The sequence below is a fragment of the Calliopsis andreniformis genome, chromosome 9, assembly GCF_051401765.1.
Source record: "Calliopsis andreniformis isolate RMS-2024a chromosome 9, iyCalAndr_principal, whole genome shotgun sequence".
NCBI lineage: Eukaryota > Metazoa > Arthropoda > Insecta > Hymenoptera > Andrenidae > Calliopsis > Calliopsis andreniformis.
The window spans coordinates 19406053-19427139 of record NC_135070.1 but is presented as its reverse complement, the minus strand read 5'-3'; the positions used below and the strand labels follow the sequence as shown (position 1 = coordinate 19427139).

At 46.6% G+C, this 21087-nt stretch overlaps 1 protein-coding gene across 14 annotated transcripts in view; it reads right to left on the bottom strand.

Annotated features, from left to right (window-relative positions):
• Foxp (forkhead box transcription factor P) overlaps positions 1 to 21087 on the bottom strand; it is a 196597-nt gene that overhangs the window by 8199 nt on the left and 167311 nt on the right. For 7 of the 14 annotated variants that reach the window (XM_076385828.1, XM_076385820.1, XM_076385822.1 and 4 more), the window contains 10 exons: positions 8276 to 8866; positions 8071 to 8133; positions 6372 to 6621; positions 5475 to 5579; positions 5149 to 5323; positions 3774 to 3960; positions 2389 to 2683; positions 2003 to 2071; positions 492 to 568; positions 190 to 291 (listed from right to left, as the gene is read on the bottom strand). In XM_076385828.1, coding sequence (XP_076241943.1) covers positions 190 to 291; positions 492 to 568; positions 2003 to 2071; positions 2389 to 2683; positions 3774 to 3960; positions 5149 to 5323; positions 5475 to 5579; positions 6372 to 6621; positions 8071 to 8133; positions 8276 to 8866 — 1914 coding nt within the window. Of the gene's footprint in view, positions 1 to 189; positions 292 to 491; positions 569 to 1407; positions 1453 to 2002; positions 2072 to 2388; positions 2684 to 3773; positions 3961 to 5148; positions 5324 to 5474; positions 5580 to 6371; positions 6622 to 8070; positions 8134 to 8275; positions 8867 to 21087 lie in introns of all 14 variants that reach the window. The other 7 variants (XM_076385823.1, XM_076385826.1, XM_076385817.1 and 4 more) reach the window with 4 other exon arrangements.

Genomic DNA, 21087 nt, shown 5'->3' with positions numbered 1-21087 from the left:
CCCTCGTTTTTCCACGACATTACCCGCCGCGAGCTGAATCGCTTAAGATACGAGAGTTGAATATTTTGTTCAGAGCCGAAAGAAGAATCTAAGAAAAGCTGTCGAAATTTCAGTGGAAACTGTCATGATCATTCTCTTGGACTTCGCCTTTGCTAAGCGCTTTACTGTTACTAAATTCAAAGGATATACCTTCCACGTGGCCGCGTTGCGCCGGAAGTAGCAGAACGTGGACTGGAACCAATTGTAGATCTCGTTCAGCGTCAGCTGTTTCTCTGGAGACTCGATGATTGACTGGAAAACAGAAGTAAGACAAAAATACTCAATTTAGTATAGATTCTTCTTTTCAAGTGAGTATGCAACATTTGTCCTCACCCAGTTACGAGTGTTCCGTCCAAATTAAACGGACTAGAAGGGACGATTTTATGGGACCATTCATTTTCAGTTTCAATTATGTAGGATGCAAGGGACGCGTCGTATATTCAACTACTCACCTGTCGAATTAAGGATGCATACGTGAACGGTGGTCTTACGTCGGCATGCTTGTAAAAGTCCTTATTTCGTTGAATCTCTGAAATAATTAAGAGGCATCATTTGTTTCGTTTTCTTCATAAGAAAAACACGATGGGGGTTGTGATAGTCTTTACTTTATTGAAGGGTAGGTTTATCGATATCCTCCGTTTCTGTGCGCGAGGCAATCGGTGGGTTCACGATGAAGAAGCAAACGTTTACAGTGTGAATATTCGTGATACATTCAATATTTTATTAAAAAGATATTTGAGATGTTAGAAAAAGGGGTCAATTTCCTAAGATTAAACGCTACTCACAAGGAGCTGTAAAAAGTACTTTAGTAATCTTTGTAATACAAAAATTTGATTTAATTTACTCCTTTTTGTGAATACTATACTCTAACTATGGAACCCTTCCTTTAACATCTATACTAACATCCCGTCTTGAATTTATTTGCAAGATGTAGTTCAATTCGTCTTGCAAATTACAAGCTCATCATATAAATGTGACGAATCCGAACCGACCGACAAATAAATGCATCGCGATGACTGAGAAACTCGCCACAGAGATAGGCGAACGTTTGTTTGATTGCATGCTCAAGAAACAAATACAGACTGAAAACTATGAGCGACATTCTTAAGGCTAGACCAAAGGGTAAGCAAAAAGCGATCGGAGATGTTTGGAGGGAGGGGAAAGAAGCAAATACTTCTCGATCGGGTACCTTCTTCGTTACAGGCAATTGTGGAAGTATCTGAAAGGTGGAGTTAACTCTACTTCTACATGAGAGGAAAGGGTGGCGTGGCAGAGGGTGGGGAAGATCTCCAGCATGCAATAGGGTGCACCCTTTAAGAAAATCCTTTTAAAGCCACCAAAGGAGCGTGGAAAGAAGGTTGACAGTACCTTGTTGGACGTCAAGGCCAGCACGCTCCAGCATGTAGGGCAGCCCTACACGGTGGGGAGGGCGGGCAGCACAAGAAATAAGGAAACAACAGAAGCATCGGTAAGAAAGAGGTTCGAAACTGGCGTATATTAAAAATTTCATATTTCTTTTTGTATCATTTCTTTGTCTTTTTTATCCGTTTCTCTTTTTCTGTATGTTTTCATTTTATTTCCGTTGCACCTTTCGCTCTCTACCTATTCGATTGTCCTACGCCGCCAACAAGGTGTCGAACACTGTAGCTCACGTGACGCTGTTGCTACCGTGAATCGTAATCTGTGCGTGTGGTAGAGTTTACGACAGGAAAAGGCACGAGACCAAGAGAGGACCGTAAAGAGCATTTGCTACAGGATTTTCTTTCCGTCGGGGCGCATTTGACGTGAACGAGCCGAGAAATGCCGCGATTAGAGCATAAATTCACCTCTAGTTCTGAGTGAAGTTATGTTACTCTTTAACAACCTATATTCCTTACCGAAAAATGCTGCGATTAGTTCAAGAACAGTGGAGGCATTTCACGGATCGCGCGTCTCCCCAACTGAATTTTGGTTTAATCGTTACCTTCGTTAATATCTAATCCAGATCTATCGACGGCTACTCTGCGCCTTACAGTGCCCTCCTCATACAGTCCTACGAATAGTATTTCATTTCTGAATTCACATGTCTTTCGTTTCACCTTTTTTCGGGATGATATTTTAATCCATTTCCCAAAAACCGTGTGTCATAAAAATGAATAAATATAACAAAAGAAATTATAAAGAACGCGCACGCTATTCTGTCCCTGTTCCTATAAGATTTCCATTTCAGCACAGGTAAAACGGAAGAACTCCAATCTAACGATCGCGTGGCAAACTATTTCGACATTCCTGATCGATCTCCCCAAAGAAACTATGGTTAGAACCGTATAAAATACAGAATTACTGAAGGAAACAAACGATAAACCTTACCTCCTGCCAACGAGAGCGATTTATCGCTGATTCGCCGCCTGATGGGTCCCGCCATAGTTGGCATGCTGCCTGGCATGTTCGGTAGCGGAGGCATCCCAGACATGTTCGGCATGTTGGGAATGGGTGGCATCGGTGGACCACCGACCGAAGGTGGCAGTTGTCCTCCCGCTGGTGACCTCACCGCCGACACCAAAGCGGACATCGAGACTGGAGGCACTTGGGACACGCCGAAGTTAGGAGGTGGCTGGTTCATCAGGGCCGTGGAGAGATTCAGCTTTGGTATACTCGAGCCCGTCTGGAAGGAACAACATGGACATTTTAGATAGAAAACAATATATCATTTTTCACCAAGAAAACAGAAATTAAAGCGTAGTACAATTTTTTAAGGAATAATAAATGTAAAAAAGGTTGGATCATATTCTGTGTTCATTTTTCTGGCCGAGTATCCCGCGATATTCAGTTTAATTTCAGAAAGCTTTCTGTATTTTGCGACCAATTATAGAACAGTACAATATCGTCAAGTTTTCATTATATAATAAGTATAATACGTTACATTTAAATATTCATACTTCCCGCATCGGAATATTTCAGCGGAACGGTCTCAATATCAGAGATGATCCTTCGTGGGCAGGCCCTCCTCCCTTCTCGCGTTAAAATAATTAAGTCGACCAAAAGGGAGGGCCACGACCGTCGCGGATGGCTAATGCGATATTGGTATTCTCCGACTGCCGGACTTGTTAGAGGTTTTAATTAAGGCGATATAAAATCAACGGGGACCCGATGAATTATTAATGCAAACTTTATGTATAAATTAGCGAGTCGAGTCGGGCGGCGCGTTAAAACTGAAACTGGCTGCTTGTTGTTGGCCGCGAGAAACTCGTAAAATTTCCACCTCACCCCCCTGCGGGGGCGTCGTGAAAATCCAGCTTTACGACTCTCCGCGTGCTCGTACCGCAGAAGAGTTTACACCGTGACAGGATCGTTAGGGCCGTTTTTCTTGATCCTGGCCTCCTCGCCAGGACCATTCGGCCAGAGACCACGAAGCATCATCGCGCGATTATTGCCACCCGTGTCCTCGTATAACGCCTGACATATTGTTTCACGCAAGTGACTTCCGATCGAGCAACTTTTGACGGCCACTTTAACGAGTCGGAGGATTATTGGTTGAATGAGTACCTTCCATGGCAGGGAATGGAGATTTTTATGCTAACCCTTTGTCTTATGGCTTCCATTAAATTGCGCGTCCCGAGAGTGCTAATTAAGTAAATTATTGAGAGATAAATTGAAGGACCTTTTACGCTTTGTATTCTATTTTCTTCTTAACTGCTAGTTATTTATTACAAAGTAAGAGGATATGCTATAAGGTGCTTTTAAGGAAAACTCACCGATGATTCTGATGACTTAGGTGGTTCAGGGGAGGCCATTTGCTTGAGGCCGTGCAGATGGTGCATCATGGCAGTCAGCCGGTCCCGTTCCTTCTGCAACTGTATCTCCAACTGAGAGACCACTTGCATCTGAACCCTGGCTTGCGCCGTCGATCTATCGTCCAGCGTGTGCTCCGTGTTTAAGTGCCTGCAACACCGTTCAAAACAGTCCCGTTCCTTCACTATAAAAATACGTTCAACCCTCTTCCCGCGTCCAGTGAACCCCTCGTTTCGTCAGGACAGTAATAAAATTATGTCCCGAGCAATTTCGGCTCGTTTATCGCGGAATCAAAGCCACTGCGATATTATATGGAGGAACGTTTGTCTCCACCTCGGTGGGTCTCACCCCCTGTGTCGGGGACACCAAAAGAATCCCGTCCCTGGAGGCAGGGGGCGCCAACAAGATTCCGTATTTAAGAATTTCCGTAATCCTTCTTCGTCGCCGACGGAACGGCCTCGTCCGCTGTATCGCGAAGGGTGAAAGAGGGTGAAGAAAGCAGTGGAGGGTGGTTGGTTAAGGCCAAGAATGCGGGAGAGTCTATGGGAAGGAAGTAAGGGTAGGGGCATGGGGACAGGGACGGGGATTAGGGCCGAGAGGCATAACGATGCGGTCGAATGTCGTGAATATTAATGAGACAAAGGTAATTAGCGTTTTCCTTTTTTTCTTCTCTCGAGTAACGGCTTGTTTGAGGGAGTTTGCGCCGACGAGCCGCGTGATTACTAGGGATTGCCGACCAAGGGGGCCAGGGGAGCCAGCTGGGGGTTGAAACCGATGGAGAAGGTGCCGGATGTCAATGAGATACGCTGACTTCAGCGATTTTTCTACACTTCCTCTCCCCCAACCTCTGGGGTGCCCTCTAACTCATTCCACCCGAACGAAATTGCCGACTTTATTCTTCCCTCCACTGCTTTCGCCTGCTTCAAAGATCCCATCCATCCGCGGCGGATTTACCTAGTTTCCGTCGGGGTACAGCCGACATCCCAAACCAGGCTGAAACTGCGATCGTCTCAATGTGTCGTGGGCGTTAAATTATAATTCACATCTATACTACTGGGACTGTGATCTTTGTGGACAGTTTAATGGATGACGCGGTGTGATGATGCAAGCTCTTAGGTCATCGACCAATTGACCAATCTCTGATTTTTACGTCTGTTTATACTTCCGTCAACCTTTTCATACTGCCCACAGTCACAGTTCTGTTACCAGTGATTTAAATTTAAAATCAGCAATCCTCCAGTGAAGAATAACTAATATTAAGGCTCTTGGTTTAGGACTCGGCTGTACCACCTACTTTCAACATGCATTTAACAATGAAATGGAAAAAATTGAACTCACTTAAGGAATGCTTGATAGTCTTCACAAATAACTTCACAGCCTGGCCACTTGCAGACCCCATGACCGTAGAGGGGGTGAGCCTTGTCGTTCGAGGAAACGTCCAACGGTTTCTCGTCCAGTGGAGTGGTGCCGTTCATCTCCGACCGCCGACTCGACACTGTCGAATTCAGAAGTCCTGCGATAGTCCGGAAACGAACGTCGTATTCGCAAGATAAAAGCAAAAGAAAAAGAACGGGGCAAGGAAGAGAACGAGGGGAATAAAAAATATACAGAAACAAGAAAAGAAGGGGGCAAAGATTCTCTGAAGGCTCGAAAACTCTGTTTACCGTTGAGTCCAGTCCCAGATTTTTGAACGTTGGAGTTCTGGTGGGATTCTGGACCATCAGGTGTTTCCGACTTCCAAATGGGCAGACCTTCACCTGGCTGCAGACCTGTTCAGAATTTCCACGAGATTGAGCATTCATTATCCTTTTATTCTTACAAAGCAGAATAATCTCATATTGTCACCTAAGGTAGCCTTTGAAATAAAATAGAAATATTCATCGCAAACTATAATTTTAATAAAAGTTTAAGCTTTCAGCCAGCAATACGCTCTGATGAAGTTACCTATGAGTAATTTGCCTGCAAAAAGTGAGCGCTAACAACCGGAAAAAGAGAACGAAAGGGGGAAAAGTGCAGGTGTAAAACGATTGTGAGGAGAAGAATGCGCATCAAAGAGCAGAAGGATCGCGGAAAGGGAAACGATGGGCAGGCTTATTTCACGCGTGAGTTTCCGAGTTCGTGGCACTCGAGGCGCGCGAGCTCCCGCCGCTTTTCCAGCCCGCTTCTATTATTTCACCCGTGCACGCGCGTCAGAAAGAAAAACATCGTCGAAACGAGAGGCTGCGCGACCGAAACACTTCCACGGGGAAACTTTCGCCCAGGGTGAAGTGGAAAATGAGAAAGTGGAGGGGTGGATTACTCGGGAATAGGGACTGTAGGGGCTCGAGAATGGGAACGTTGGCGAGGGGTGGTGGTTTAAATCAAGGGGTTGCCTCCTACGTCAACTTTCCTCGGGAATTACGCGCGCGTGTGCACGCGTTGGCCATCGTGCTTGTTTCCTGAAGATTCGCTTCTTGATTGAAATTATTTTAAGTATATTTTCGCAGTAATAACATTCTAATTCTTTAAGGACGACGAGTGGTAAATGATAATGTTATACATAAGTCATATCTTCACATTACCTGAAGAAGGATTATGACCCTGAAGACCCAACCCCTGCTGAAGAAGATACTGGCTCTGCATGATCTGTAACTGCTGGATCAATCGTTGCTGCTGCAGCGCCAGTTGCTGAAGAGGCGCGGAGGCCTTCTTCTTGTCGGCTGTCTGCAGCAGGTGCGTCTGCTGGATAACATTTAGCTGCAACTGTTCCTGCAGTTGCTGTATCGCCTGCTCCAGCTTCTTCCTGCCCAGCTCTGCGAACTGGTGCTGGTGCTAAAGCAAAGCAAACAATCGAATTTCCAAACAATCGTCAGAATTTGTCTCTCGAAACGAACGTCTGATGGTCCTAGCTCGTCCAGAATGCAAACACCTCTTGGTGGAGCAAATTAGAACGCCGAGGGAAAGAAAGAAGAACGAACGAGGGGAGCGTTGGACATCTTGGCTCTGGTGAATAAATCACGGGCACAGATAATTCGCGGGCGAAGCAAGAAGAAGACACAGGGCAGTTGATGGGTACCCCGAAGACAAACAACGAGACACAACGGGCTGATGGCGATGCTTAATTGCTTATCTCGTCCTCGGGGAACCTTGCTCCCTCCTTCCTCTCTGTTCATCCCCTCCGAGCCTCGGGGATATTTTAAAACAAACTCCAGAGTAGACGCCCTTTATCATATTGTACTATAAGCAAGAACTGTGCGTTTAACGAGCTAAAACGCCACTAATGAAGAAGCTGCAGCGAATTTGTACACTGTGCGAGCGCAAAGATTATTACTCTTTGTGGAGGATTTAAGAAAGACGACAAATCGATAGAAAAATGTTAGATCCTTGAGTGGGTGCGATCGTCTTTCGTGCGAGCCAGAGATAATCTCGAGTGGACTGTTTAAGTTTACAGAGCAAAGGCGATCCGGTCAGACCATGCCGCTAAATAAATATTTGACGCCTCCCATCCAAGCTATCCGACTTGTATGCTAGGCGGCAACACGTATTTGCGTCGAAATGTCCTTTGTATTGCTTGTGCGAGACATGTTCGACGTAGGAAGAATATTTTCTCGTAGAAAACTTGAAACTTCTGAAAACGAAGATTTCGAAACCTCAGTGTCTTAATTTACGACACAGAGTTATCACAACGATAATGATAAAGTTAAAGCTTGTCCACTGGTATCAAGTATCGCAACTCTCTGTGCACAGCATCGAAGTTCCCAGCCTCCCCGACTAAATGCGCGAATTTTCAGATCTCTCCCTTCTCCTGAAAGAGTTGCAAAGCAAACGGTTTCACGGTTTACCAGTGGAGCGCTGCAGAAGTTGCAAAATATTTGAATTTTTAAAGTGAACGAGGAGCGTTACAGTAGACAGCCTCTCAAAGCATCTTTTAGTTCTTGTTATCGTAGGAGAGACGCTTGAATGTTTGCGCAGCTTCACCAAAAGATGGGAAAGGGAAAGCGGGAGGAAGAATGTAGCCCGTCAAACAGACGCTTTTTATAATTAAAATTATCAATGGTCAACGGAGGGTGATAAAAGGCGGTCTGTTTACCCGCGAGAGTATCCTGAAAGATGTTTAACTATGCCAGGATGCACTGCTTGCTCGATAAAAAGGACAAACTTCGCTAATGTACTCTGAAGGACCGCGCACAATAAGCTTGGAAGGACGAGACCCCCTGCCCGAGAAACTCGAGACTCTGTCAGCGCCTTCACAATAAGAATCGAAACGATTGAAATACTTACGTCTTTTAAAGACGAAAAGTAGCCAAATCGGTCCTGGTTCGACGCATGCTCCGAGGACGAGTCCTGTAACAATTCAAGTGTCTTAAAGACACAAGCCAAGTTTTCAAGAATTAAAGCACTTTTTAACACACTGCCTCCATTGTTCAGGGACGGCAATTCTCTGAGTTTATTTCCCAGGTGTAGTACAATTCTATGAATAGAGTACCTGATGATGTTGCTGCTGCTGTTGCTGCAGGTAGAGCGTGTGCTGCTGCATGAAGGACTGCAGTTGCGTGGGGTTCAATATCTGTTGCTGTAGCAGCTGCTGCATCTGGTGGATGCCGCTCGCCGGGCTGAGCATCATCTGAGAGGGATTCTGAGAGGGTGGTGCCCCTGGCGGCCCTCCGGGCGGAGGACCCTGCGAAGGATTCGGCGGTGAACCCCTCTGAGGGGCCTGCGGACTCTGGTGGGGACTCGGTTGGGGACCAGGCGCCCCCGAGCTCGGCTGTTGCGATTGCTGCGTGATGATAGGCTGCTTTTGCTGGGTCATGGGTGCTGTTGTCACTGCGTGCCCAGCGGGACTGAGCTTTCCATTGCTCTGATACTCGATCGTGAGCTCCTGCTGCTGCTGCTGCTGCTGCTGCTGCTGCTGTTGTTGTTGCTCGGCCAAGCTGCCACCTAGCTCGTTGCTTCGACTGTTCTCGCGGCTACGGACCGACAGCCGATCTCGATCTCGATTTTCGCGATCCCGCGACGAGGGAACGCTGTCGCGGGGTGTCTGTTGCTGCTGCTTCAGGGCTGCAAACAGCGAAGTAGCCTGCAATACGAAAATGAGGATCGAGAGCTCGATCAAAGTCGGTTGCGAGCTGCCTCATGCTTGGGTCGCTTTAGAACAGTTGGAGGGAACACAGTAAAGGGAAAACATTCGGGAAATTATTTCTATTTCGAATTAAAGTGTTCCAAGTTGCCTCGAGACTCGTAAGTACCGAAACTCCCATCAGATCTCGACGAGTGTACGTGACGCGCGGGGGGAATCGATTCGAAACGAAAACTCAGGGTCCGCTTAGCGGGAGATAAAGGAGTTTCTGTTTTGGCGACACTAAGTGCTCGTACAAAGTCAAAACGCGAGATAACAAGGGGTTTCGCGAGCCGAATAGATGGCGGCTGCAAGGGAAGAAGCCAGTTTGAGGCGAAAAGAGGGAAGAAGAAGCCTCGGGCGGAATATTCATGATATAAATGCCGTGTAATGTGCGCGCGTTAAACTTCCACCGTATTTTGAGCAATATTGATCTTATCTAATGGTATTCGGGGCCCGAGACGACTCGCTATCCCTGCTATCGCCTGTGTCTCGCTACCACCTAGAACCGACGAAAACTCGCTGTTGTTTGAATCGCGTCGACTGCGAGTCTCCTTCTTCGTTGTTTACGTAGCGGGATTTGTTTTATTAAGTTCTATCATCAAGTAGATTGCGGAACCCCCTTGCATCCACCCTTCGACGTCTCCGGGAGATGGGAGAACTTTCCTGACAGAAACTAATGAAAGTGTTATTAAGCTATTATTTAATACCTTCTGTTTTGTGACCTTGACCCACGTTCATTAAAAATAAATTTAGGATTATTGAATACTATACATTACTAAAAACTTGAATCTTAAGTTAAACACATATCTTAATTTCTTATATAACCATCCCTTACTGACTGTTCTATCTATTTCGCTTATCCTTTATTTCTCATAGAAATCAAAGAAGTTAGAGATAAAACTTAGATCCCCAGACCTGTCACAAAATCAGCCTTCAAAATGCAACCTCAAGATAATTGAATCAAGAAAACGAGTTCCACGATACATCAGGCGTAGCGAGCGAACAATTCTCCGAGTTCAGGCTCGGTCAGCGACAGCGGGTTCCTCCTCCGCGCAGATAATGTTTGCAGAAGCGTCGTCGCGAGGACTTCGACTTGTTTGTAAATCGGCCGAGACCTGTTTTCGATTCCGCGAAACGACGCGGCACGTTGCGTCGTAGCTGCTTAGAATGCTCATTTCGAAACAGCGTTTCCGCAGCGACAAGGGAACAATTCCGGGGAAACGAACGTGGGAACGCGCGATGAATTTCCAAAAACCTGTCGCGGTCAAAGGACATCTGTCTGGACCACCCGCACCATCGATAACTCTGCCGGAGATAAATTTAAAATTACGTTTTGACGTGTTTCTTTCCTACTCGCGTGAAGTAGCTACGTCCCCTCGCAGCCCTCAATTGTTCCTCCCAAGCGCGAGGAGTCGTGGGTCTTTTTGCCAGTTTCTGCCTACGAATCCGCGAGCCTTATGCTAATCTTATTTGTGTACGATTACGTATGTTTATAACATGCAAAGAAAGTCCCCTGCAGAGTCGGGAGGCAGGCGAGCGTTATCAGTGTTTAGTCAGGAGAGTTGCGCTTCGTCTCCGAAGTTCCAGGCGAAAGGAAAAAACTCCTCGTGGGAAAACAGAGAAAGGTAACGCTTCGCTGGTGTTTTCCGACCGACTGTCCTTTCTGGAAAAATGTTTCGACTGGACATTCTTTGAATTTAAATTCGAAATCAGGTTGGAGGGGTTGATTCAGGGGGAAATGGCACTTCTAGCTAGCGAATGAGAAATATCTTTTACTACATTTTTCACATTTTCTATGTCCACTCCTTCTTTTGCATCGTATAGGAGTCACTAAGGTAGAGTTATCGAGAAGCAGACAATGGTCACTCTTGGCTCAAAGCTGGAGGGTGAAAAAAGGGACTTTGAGAGTCCCTAGCGCCTCGAGAAGAAACAGTACGAAAGATTTCCGAAGGAACGTTAACACGAGCGAGCAGAGCGTTTACTCAGCGAAATTAATGAAAAGCAACGATCGGCGGAGGTTTTAATCCACTTTAGGCTGACGCGGTGCCACGGCTCCGACTAGATCGCGATCCTTTAATTCGCTAATTAATACCGAGTCCGCCTCAGCCGACCGTCTCTCTCGTTGCTTCGGTTCTAATGAAGAAACGAAGAATCTTGAACGTCCAGGGCCGTCGTGTCACCAGAAAGGGGTGGAAAATCGCGGAACGGAGTCGAGGGTGGTTCAGTTCCTGCAAGGAGAGGGGGGCAGAGGATTGGGTAACCGACGATGAAGCTCGACGTGTGTACACGACCAGGCCAAAGGAAAAAAATATAAGGGTACGGAAGAATGAAAGTATAAGAGCCGACGGTGAAGGGCCATCGACTACAGATAAGAGGGACTCCTAAGACTCTTTTAAGAAAAGGTTAAATAAAGGTCGGGGAGCCGCGCTTGTTGTTGGCTGTTCAGATTCCTTCGACCCCTTTTCCGCCCCTCCCCTCCAGCGGCGGTAACGCCACTTATTTGAATCCCGAAGGCTTCCTTCGAGTTCAGCCCCGTCGTCTACGTCGTCGACGTGCCCGCCGTGGCACCAGGCCTTCATATCTTTTATATATTAGAATTTTCACCAACCTTCCAACCCCCCCGCAAGACCTTCTTTCTCTCTGTTTACTGTTTGGATTTATTCCAGCTCCCCTGGCCCTTTAGCCCCCTCTCAGGTCTGCAGCTTCTCGACCGAAACTACTGTGCCGGCTGTATATGAGCTACTCTCCTCGGTTTTCGTCTTTATACTCTCGATTCCCCCGCCCCAGGGCTTCCTGCGACCCTTTTTCTTCGTCTTCTGCATGAACTCGTGGACCTATGATATCAGTCAAGCGTGCCTTCATTCTTACACGAGTTTCCGTTGCTGTTAATCACTGAAGATGTCTAGAGACTTCGTTTCTTTAGATCTCTAGATCCCTTGTCCTTCATTTCTTCTTAGTCTCTAGACTCCTCCGTTGCTCTTGTTCTTGAGAGTCTACTTATTCAGGGTTCACCTGTACTCGAAGACTCCTAGTTCAATGGTACCAAGTTAGTACGTGTTCTCGAGTACCAAACTGTTCTAATATCTTCAAGAATAATACAGCATTCGACCCATAAGCGGCTTAGCCAGGTTGAACAGTTTAACCAGGTACCTTGGACAAACAGTTCCACAGGCGAAAGTGAACCGCGCACGTTTCGCGTTTGGGATACCAGAGCTCGATTGGTCGCGGCGTACTCGACCGAAAGCATATCGGTGCAATGTTAAACTCGTTACGCGCGCGGTGTCTCGAATGTTTATTTAGCGTCGTTTCATACGCGGCGACGATGCAACAGAGCAGGAGCCTGTCACCGAACACTTGACGCGAGCGAACGCAGGAAAAAGCGGGGAAAAATTCGCCATCGATGGGGGAAAAAATTCGGTGATCTGCCAGCCGTCGATCCGTTTATTCCGCAAATCCGAATCGGATTTACCTTTCTAGCTTTTCCTCGCATTCCATATTGGACATTCCTTTTTTTTTGGATCTGTTGGCCGTGATATTTTCATAGCCGCGCGATACGCCCCGATACCGGAAATATTCTATTATGTATGTATTGATTAAAATTCCCGACTATGTCCTACGTTCTCTTTGCCCGCCTCAGAGCGGAGCCGTGTTCGATGTTCGATTGATTTTTAACATCGTAATACACGCCGCCAAACGCAGCCGAATTCCTCCCGCCACTATCGTCACGTTTTAATCGATCAAAACGGGAATAGGGAAAAAAGGGGAAATAGATATTTTTACTCCCTTATTTCTCTGTTGCGAGTTAAATATTCAATAGCGATTAAAAAGGGGAGGATATTCCAACCTTTCTACAAACTAACCTCGGTCCATTCGTAGATAACAGTTTTATAAATAGCTTTGTCTCGTTGGGTGCTGTAATATTATACAAATTCTTGTAACGTCTAATATGCAATACTTTTTCTTAAACTTATGTTTGAAAAGAAAGCAATTTTTAAATATATTCCTTTTAAGATGAGACAAAATCCAAGAAGCTATAATAAAAAGAAATATTGTTCTGTGTCCCGTAGGTATGACAAGAATAATCGATCAAAATTCGAGAAACGCTAGGAGCAAAGAGCGAAACAGAGCACAGTGGTGGGTGGCACAAAACAGGGGTGGTTTCGTTGACGTCGCGTCCCCGTCTCTCGTTTCGTATTCACCTCGAGGGCCAATCAGAGGCGCGTCTCTTTACACCCGCCTCCTGTTGACGTTTGTCATAATATTTTAATATTAAATCGCATTACGGGCCAGCCATGCGTTCGCATAATCAGACGTTGCTCTCCCTGGTCGCCGTTTATACATGCGGCTGTAAGTGCTCCTCGGCGAGAACAGCACCGCGTGTGAACACGCTCGAGAGGACAAGGCGTACGGAAGCAGAGGATGCGACACAGAGAAGGAGCACTCGTCACCCCTCGGCATTCCACGCGAAATGTGGAATACAAATTACTCCCCGAAAAGTCCTTGGCGTCCTTTTGCCGCTATGAATTCGGGGATAATTCGGAATTAGGGAAACTGCGCGCCTCTTTCGGCGCTGATGAGCGGACCACAGACACGGCGACTTCGAATCCTCGCCCACTGCCACTGATCGACGTCGTTACGGTGTTCCGAAGTTCAGACACGTCGAAGAGCCTTTGGCGACGTCTTTGGAGACACGGGGAGAGGGTTGGAGGTTCGTGATGAAGCGAAAGGGGTATTCTCTGGTGAATATTTTACAGGGTGTGCAGGTGGATTGGAATCGACTGTCTTGGGTATGTAATATGCTGGTTCTTACTAAAATTGAATCGCTATAAATTGGAAAATGGAGTACTTGAGGTCTTCTGTCCTTGGTGAGACTATAATCTAGGGCTGTCTGACTTTCTACTTTCCATCAGTATTCCAATCCAGTTTTCAATACACAACGACGTATCAGCAAGGTTCTTAGTAAAGGTAGTTCACTACTAGTGAAAATAGAAACACTCTTCCAAAACCATATGATTCAGTCTTGCAAGATCAATATAATACCCAGCTCTTAAAATAAATATCCTTCTAATATTACCACTCGACTAACTTAATATCAACCTTCTGAATCTAAAAATTTTATACCATTCCTTCTTCATCCCCAGTACAAATATATAATAGAGTCTCATAAAAAATGCAATAGAAATAATACAGAAATATAATCCACCCCTAAATCAGTCTTGTCTAAGAAGTTCTCTCTTCAATCAGTTGAACAAATTTTAGCTCGGTCTTCATCGAAAATTCTAAAGCGTTCAGGAAGAAAATAAAGCAGTTCGAACATCCTGACGAACGTGGAACGGGACAATAGACATCGACCAGAGGATATAACGTGGACGTTCTAAATCGTTCAGTGACTTGACGTCGCGTTCGAAAAGGATCCTGCAATATTGAGAGGAATTAACGATTCCGGGAACGTCTGCGTTGGACGAACCGGTCCACCGACTGAGGACCATGGAAAAGAGAAAAGGGCGAGGGGGTCAGGGTGGAGAAGGGAGAGTTAGGTTTCCTGGGACGACTCGCTAGCCAGCTGTGGATATTTGGAAAATGGCTAGAACCAAGCGGACGGAATGTCTCTGGGCTTCATCGTTAACGGGCTGTGTACATTATAGATGGTCCCGTGATTGGTTCGTCAGCCTCTCAAAAACTCCAGCTTCGTTCTTCTCTTTTCGCCAGCCGCTTCGGTCACCTCCCCTCTCGCTCGTTCTCAGTCTCGCAGGTTCATTTCAGTTCACTGGAAAACGCTCTTCTCCCTGGCTACCTTTCACCCTGGACCCCCTTCCCTCTCTCTCGCCAATTGACAATGTACAGAGGCGGGCCTTTCATGGGTATCAATTAGTAGGGCTCTCGTTGCTGATGCCCGCACGATCTCAGCTTCGGTTCGCGTTGTTCCCGCGAATCAACTGTTCGATCGTGTGGAGGGGCGCTACTGGTCCGTTGCCTTCGCTGGATTTTCCCTTGACGAAGTACAATGTTGAAATCTCTGACAGTGCATTTGGAGAAAGTAACAAATTTTAGTTCTCCAGTAATCAGGAAACCTTCCCCATCCTGCATTCCTGTTCCTCGACGAAGAAACCTCAAGAATCGTGTCCCTTCGCCACAGTTCTATTAAACTTGCCCGTGATGCGAATTCCACGCTGCTAATTGCGTTCAAAAACTGTGCAAAGTCCCGAGGACAGCGGATCGGCATAAAGGAGCCAGCTAGGCGGAAACCGCGGCTGGGCGAAAGAATAAGCACGCGGAAAAGCGGGGACGAAGGTGGAAACAAAGATTGCTGGGGCATTATGCGAAGGTAAACGTTGCCAGAAGAGTGGAGGCAGCCCTTTCCCCGTAGGTATCCGGCCCGTTGTCTGTATGTACAAGAATTAACGCATAGAGGTGGGAGTGTCGCAGCTGGGTAGGCGAGATACAGAGGAGAGGTCGGGGGTGTCCAGAGAGAGGCGGCGAGAAGAGAGAAAGGCTAGCCAGAGAAAGAGGAGAAGAAGAGGGAGACGGAAAATTGGGGAGAGGCCAGAGGTTGGGGGCGGGAGGAACGAGAACGGATAACACAGAGGAACCCCCTGGAATAGAGGGTGCATTGGAGAGAGTAATTTCGGCATTCTGCGGGTTTGCTTACATCCACCGGTTCAGCGATTTTCACCGTGTGCACTGGCGAACGTGCAGGCCTCTCCCATCGCGATACAGGAAGCGCCAAGATTTTTTTCCTTTCTTCCCCGATTGTCTGCTCCTGGATTTTTGCTCTTTCCCAATCCCCTATCGAGGCTCGCTTCAGCTGTTCGAGTGGCTCGACTGATCAAAAATTCTTGGATAAGGATTTGTAGAATGTCCAGAATATCAACAATTATTCAAATTCTGTATAAAATGTCTTCACTATTATCTGAGTTGCATACACAAGAAATGAACAGCTTAGCTCAACGAATTAAGTATGTAGAATATAAATCTCTTCGCTTAATGCTGTGTAATAAAATGAATAAAGACTGTAGGACCTTCTAAAATATGAAATAATATACACAGAGATCTTTTTTACTTAGAAGTTCATGGGCAAATTTGCTCTGAGAAAAATTCTTTGATAGCCAGACATCAACTGTAACCCAGCATCAACGAAACACCCACCCTCTGGATTAATAAGGACGAATAAACAGAGGTTCAGGATTAAGCGCACGCGTTACGAAAGTGTAGGCGAATCCCCTGTTTTTTGCTCGGGTCCCTAGCTAGGAAGCAACGAAATTCAGCGAGCGTAAAGTCGAGGAACGAAGAAAGGCCCGTTCATAATTCAGCCAGCCACTAATTGGTACTGAATTATTAACCGGAACGAAAGTAAAACACGAGCTCGCCGCGGAGCCGACAGATTACTTGGCGATCGCCTAAGGATGCGCCTAGACCTTTGCTTCCGGTACAAAGGAACCCTGAATGATGCTTCAAGAAAATTCCACTACTCATTCCTACTACGCTACGAATTTTACTGAAGCTAAACAAGATGTGTTGTACGTGCCAGATCAGATTTCCAACACAAATCTAACACACAACTCTTCCCATCTTTTTTTAACATCCACTATCGAGACCCAAGGAGAAGCTTGCAAATAGTAAGGTAGAAAACTCTCCATAGCCATCCATGAAAGAGGATAATGTAACAGAATAGCAGAATGTCTCCAAACTCGGGAGAAGTTCGACTTGACTCAAAAGCAGTGGAGTCCTCCTAATTTTTTCCCCCTCGAGCGAGATGATTAATGGCAGGAGGACGAAGAAGAAGCGATAGTCGGGAGGAAAGAATAGCGCGATTACCAGAGTACAAACCTTGCGAGGGCCCGCTGATGCAAGTGGAGAAAAGGAAAAGCTGACTAAGGCAAAACCGGTGCGCTACGTTCTCCACCATCCCTATCGCTCTTCTCCTGCTAAGTCTCAAGGGTGGAAAAGAGTGGGACGCTGGTTACCACCGAGTGGATGTAATTTTTCCGTTGTTTGATTTTCATTAACGATCGGTGTGGCCCACAGGCTTGCAACGCTGCCCGACGATGGAAGACGATGGGGGTCAAGAAACAGGGAAATTATGGCTCCAGCCAAACAGATACATCCTTTATTTCATTTTCCTCCGCGAATCGACTTGGAGATTCGCCCCTTGGAGGCTTCGAGACGAAGGGAGGGCCGAGCTAATGGTGAAAGTTAGACGGAGTCGGGGAAGAAACAAAATATTTCGCGTTTTATCGACGCTTGTCATCGGGAGATGAAACTGAGGGCTTCATAGCCTGGGAAAGGATAATAGAATCGAGCAAGCTTCGATTGGGCATAAAATTGGATGGTCCGTAGTGGCGTAATGCGTTTTGTTTTAGAAGAAGATCTGAGGTATCAGAATCTTCCGAAATTTGAGAAGAGTATCTTCTCCACTGAAAATTGCAAAAAACAGATTTACACAAAATATCCATAAAACGCAACAATATCAATAGCTATCCCCAACAGTCTCCCGTTTCCTTTGGAACAAACTGTACAGTACCAAAAACAGGAGACTATCGATGCCCCTTCGAAGGAGCCTCGTCACCGGGGGTGTCTTTTCGTAAAAAAAGGAGGATAAGCGAGTCGTAGGTTAGAAAGGAAGAACGGAAGGCGGTGAATAATGGAAAGTAGCGAATTCCTTTTCTGGTAGTCGCGGCCAGACGAGCTCCATTAAAGGTCCCTAAATCCCCGACGTACTCCGCCCCCTCGCGCACCGCGACTATCTTTCTCTCTCTCCGCCACTCTCTCTCGCTCTTCTCACCCTCTTGGTCCCCCTTCGTACATGGACGGATCATGACCAAGCATACGGGCGTTCGCTTTTGCTCGTAGACGCATATTTATTCGCAGTCCATTTTGGTTTGTTTGCACAAACGAGAGAGAGTCCGTCAGGCCGACGTCGGACCTCTGTTCTCCACCTCTGCTGCACGCCGTAGCCCGTCGCCGTGTCTCCCAGCTCCCCTTTTTTCCCACCGCCGTCACCAACGCTCTTTCGCATTCCTACGCCGCTCTGCTCACTTCCGGTGGTCCACGGCTGGGTATCGCGACGGCGATCGTCACCCTCCCATGGAATATCTTGTTTCTTCGCTGCCCTCTTTCTATCGCGCCTACATTTGCTTCGTGAATCCCTCTGGTTGCTTTGAATCTTATGCTTTCTGTCTCTTACTGGCTTCTCTGCGAGTTATCTTGTCTCTGCTTTTATTTGGAGATATCAGTTGCTTTAAACAATTAATCTTGAGTGATTTTAAAACTCAAAAGTTCAGGAAATAAGAATCACTTGTAGTTGTTTAAAAAGGAGTCCATAATTTACTTGGATTCCCAAGCTAAGGTCTTCCTAGAGGAAGAGCATCGGCCAAGATTGCGGTTAAAAATTGCACGGTATTACTTAAACCCCTCCAGAAGTTCCTGATGATACAATTAAGTCCTGCAACAGCAGATTTCCCGACTCGGAAAATTATCCGATATTTTTCATGCGCCACGGCGGAGGGTACGTCACTGGGTTGGGGATGCTCGAAAAGGGGTGAGAAAAATGCCAGGTTGTTCGAAGCTGAGGAATTAGAAGAGCGAAGGGAGAGGGGCGCCTCGAGAAAAGCGCAAGACGAGTTTAAAAGAGAACGAAAGGGTACTCTCGCTGTTCCACTAATGAAAGGTCAAGACGGAAACTGATGGATCCTGTCGCGTGATTTATCTCGAAAATAAAGCTCGTTGATTAAGCAGGGATTCCGGGAACCCCAGAAAAATCCCCGTGTGGACGAGACTGGAAATGATCTGTTGCGAGCGGTCCAAGGCGGAAAAGAAACCCTCGGATTTCAGTCCAGAGGCGAGTTTTTGCTGGTTTACATTCATTTACCGCGTCCACCCCCTTGCCTGGGTTCTTACAGCATCTCGGTTTCTCGGTTCTTCGTCCCTCTCTTTAATATCGGCATTAATATTCAAGACGCCGAACGAAATGAATATTAAACGCAGTAATCGTTTTAACTCTAGTCCAGCGATAATGCTCTCTGACCTCGGCGAGGAGATACCTGCATGCGTTCAGGGGTTAAATTATTCATGAAATTTATTTACCCCTCGTCGATCGCTTGCACCATCGACATTACTCGATATCTCTCTATTATCACCTCTTCAGAAATCAGTAGCTTTAAGACACGAATCTGTTCCTCTTCAATCCTAAATTCTCCCATCCGAGCGTCTAAATTGAAAGGGTCCCCAAACTAAAGATTCCCATACAAAATTTCCATCGACATGGTACCTCAAGCTCAATCACGTTTCTCCCAGGAAGTCAAGAGAAAAACCTGAGGAGGTTAGGTTCCCTGTTTTTCCTGGCTAATTCGCCGAGAATTTGGCGCGTGAAGGAGAGAGGCTGGCAAGCAGAGGAGAGCAGAAAAGGGCGCGGGTGCGCTTCTTCTCGGTACACGAAAGGCACATTTGTATTCAGTCGGCGGCGGCAGCGGAATCCGGGGTGCGCTCTAAGATCGCGCCGGATGAGGTGCTTTAAAAAGAGAAAAGGAGTAAACGCGGATGGCGCGCCGCGACGGGCGGCCTGGAGGGTGAAAACCCGAGGAAAAGGTGCTGCCGCTACCCCCGCGGCCTGTCACTGTCTCTCGGCTCAGCCAAGACGGAGAAAGGGGTGTCGAAGGTAGGCGGAGGAAGATGGGGGCGGAAAAGCGGCTGCAGGAGCGATCTCGCGTATTTCATATGCAGGGGGCTGTGTTTTGCTTGGCCCCGGCAATATTATTACCATATTTTTCACATAATGCGTCCGCGTGTATGTCTCTTATTTCACGCGACGCCCCCGCCTCACCCCCTACGTCAAACGGGAGATCGAAGCAGCCTGGGACAAGCAGCCTTAACGTCTTATCATTCATTGCTCGCCTCGACGGTTTTTGCCGGGGGCTGCGACGCGGACACCCCCGATGAAAAGTTTATACGCTGCAGTTCTGTGTCGGGGAGGGGGCGCGTATCTCCATTCTGACCCGGGTATTCACGGCGAACGAGTCTTTAGGGGTTATCGCGGCGGATGCGCCTGTTCTTGGTGGAATTGAAGCCAAGGACGTTGCGAGCCGCTGCAAGGAAAATTGTCTTTTTTCCCCAACATCTCTTTAATGTCAGAAGGTTCAAAATCAGCAAGAAATTTGGTTCTAGGGGAAATAGAATTCTTATGAAGGCTCATCGAAACGATATAAATTTGCTAAGCACGGAAAACGATTATGTTCAGTCTTTATTCTTGCCATTAAATTCGTGCGATGGAATTGCTCGTCACGTAAACAGAGCCCAATTAAAGAATATGCACCGTGAGGCATGTGTGTGTACTTTGGTCGTAACAGAACGTATTATCGCGAACACACCCCCAGCACAATGCGAGATATTCGAATTATTTCGTTCTATGCTGTTCAAAGCTAACTGGCCGCACCCTGTAAACACAGTTCAACTTTGTTTCATAAGAGTCTATTCCAACGCGTCGCTTGGGAGGCACGAGCTGGATGAAAAACTTCAATTTATATCTCCCCCCTTTTGTTCCAGCGGTATTTGTGCGCGTGTATGTCATATTTTTAATATTTCACGTTGGTCAACAGTGTTTCGATGGAAATTCCGGGGATTCCTATATTAGTATAACAGAAATTACAATGCTTTTTCCATATGAGAAGTAGAAGAAGCTCGAAGGAGAGGAAAGTCAAAGTTACCCTCTGATTCGAGCTAATTTGCTTTCTCTCAATCTAAATAAATGGGTTTCATTGGATTTTCCTAAAATTAAATTAACCCTAAGCACTTAGAGTCCATTTCACCCCTTCAAATATTTTCAGATGCTCTAATTTCATCTCCGTAAAAATCTGGCATCGAGCGTTTCTGGCGGAAGGGGTGTCGCTTCTAGAAGAAAGCTCGCACCTCGAGGAACGTTTCTCGCCACGGAAAGCGGGCCAAATAAAATTTTAGAGTCGAGGAGAGCTGTCGATACGACGGGGGAGATGACGTGGCGCTTTTCAATACACGCGAGGGTGGGTTGTATCCGAAACTACCAGCCAGCCTTTGTTCTTACGTGTACACCGCGGTGCCACCTATTCGTGTGTAGATTCCAGAAAATTATGGCCGATAAAGAAACAAATTTCGAATTCCGCCGACCTAGGGGTGGCGTTATAAACATTATTCCGCTTGTAGCAACCCCT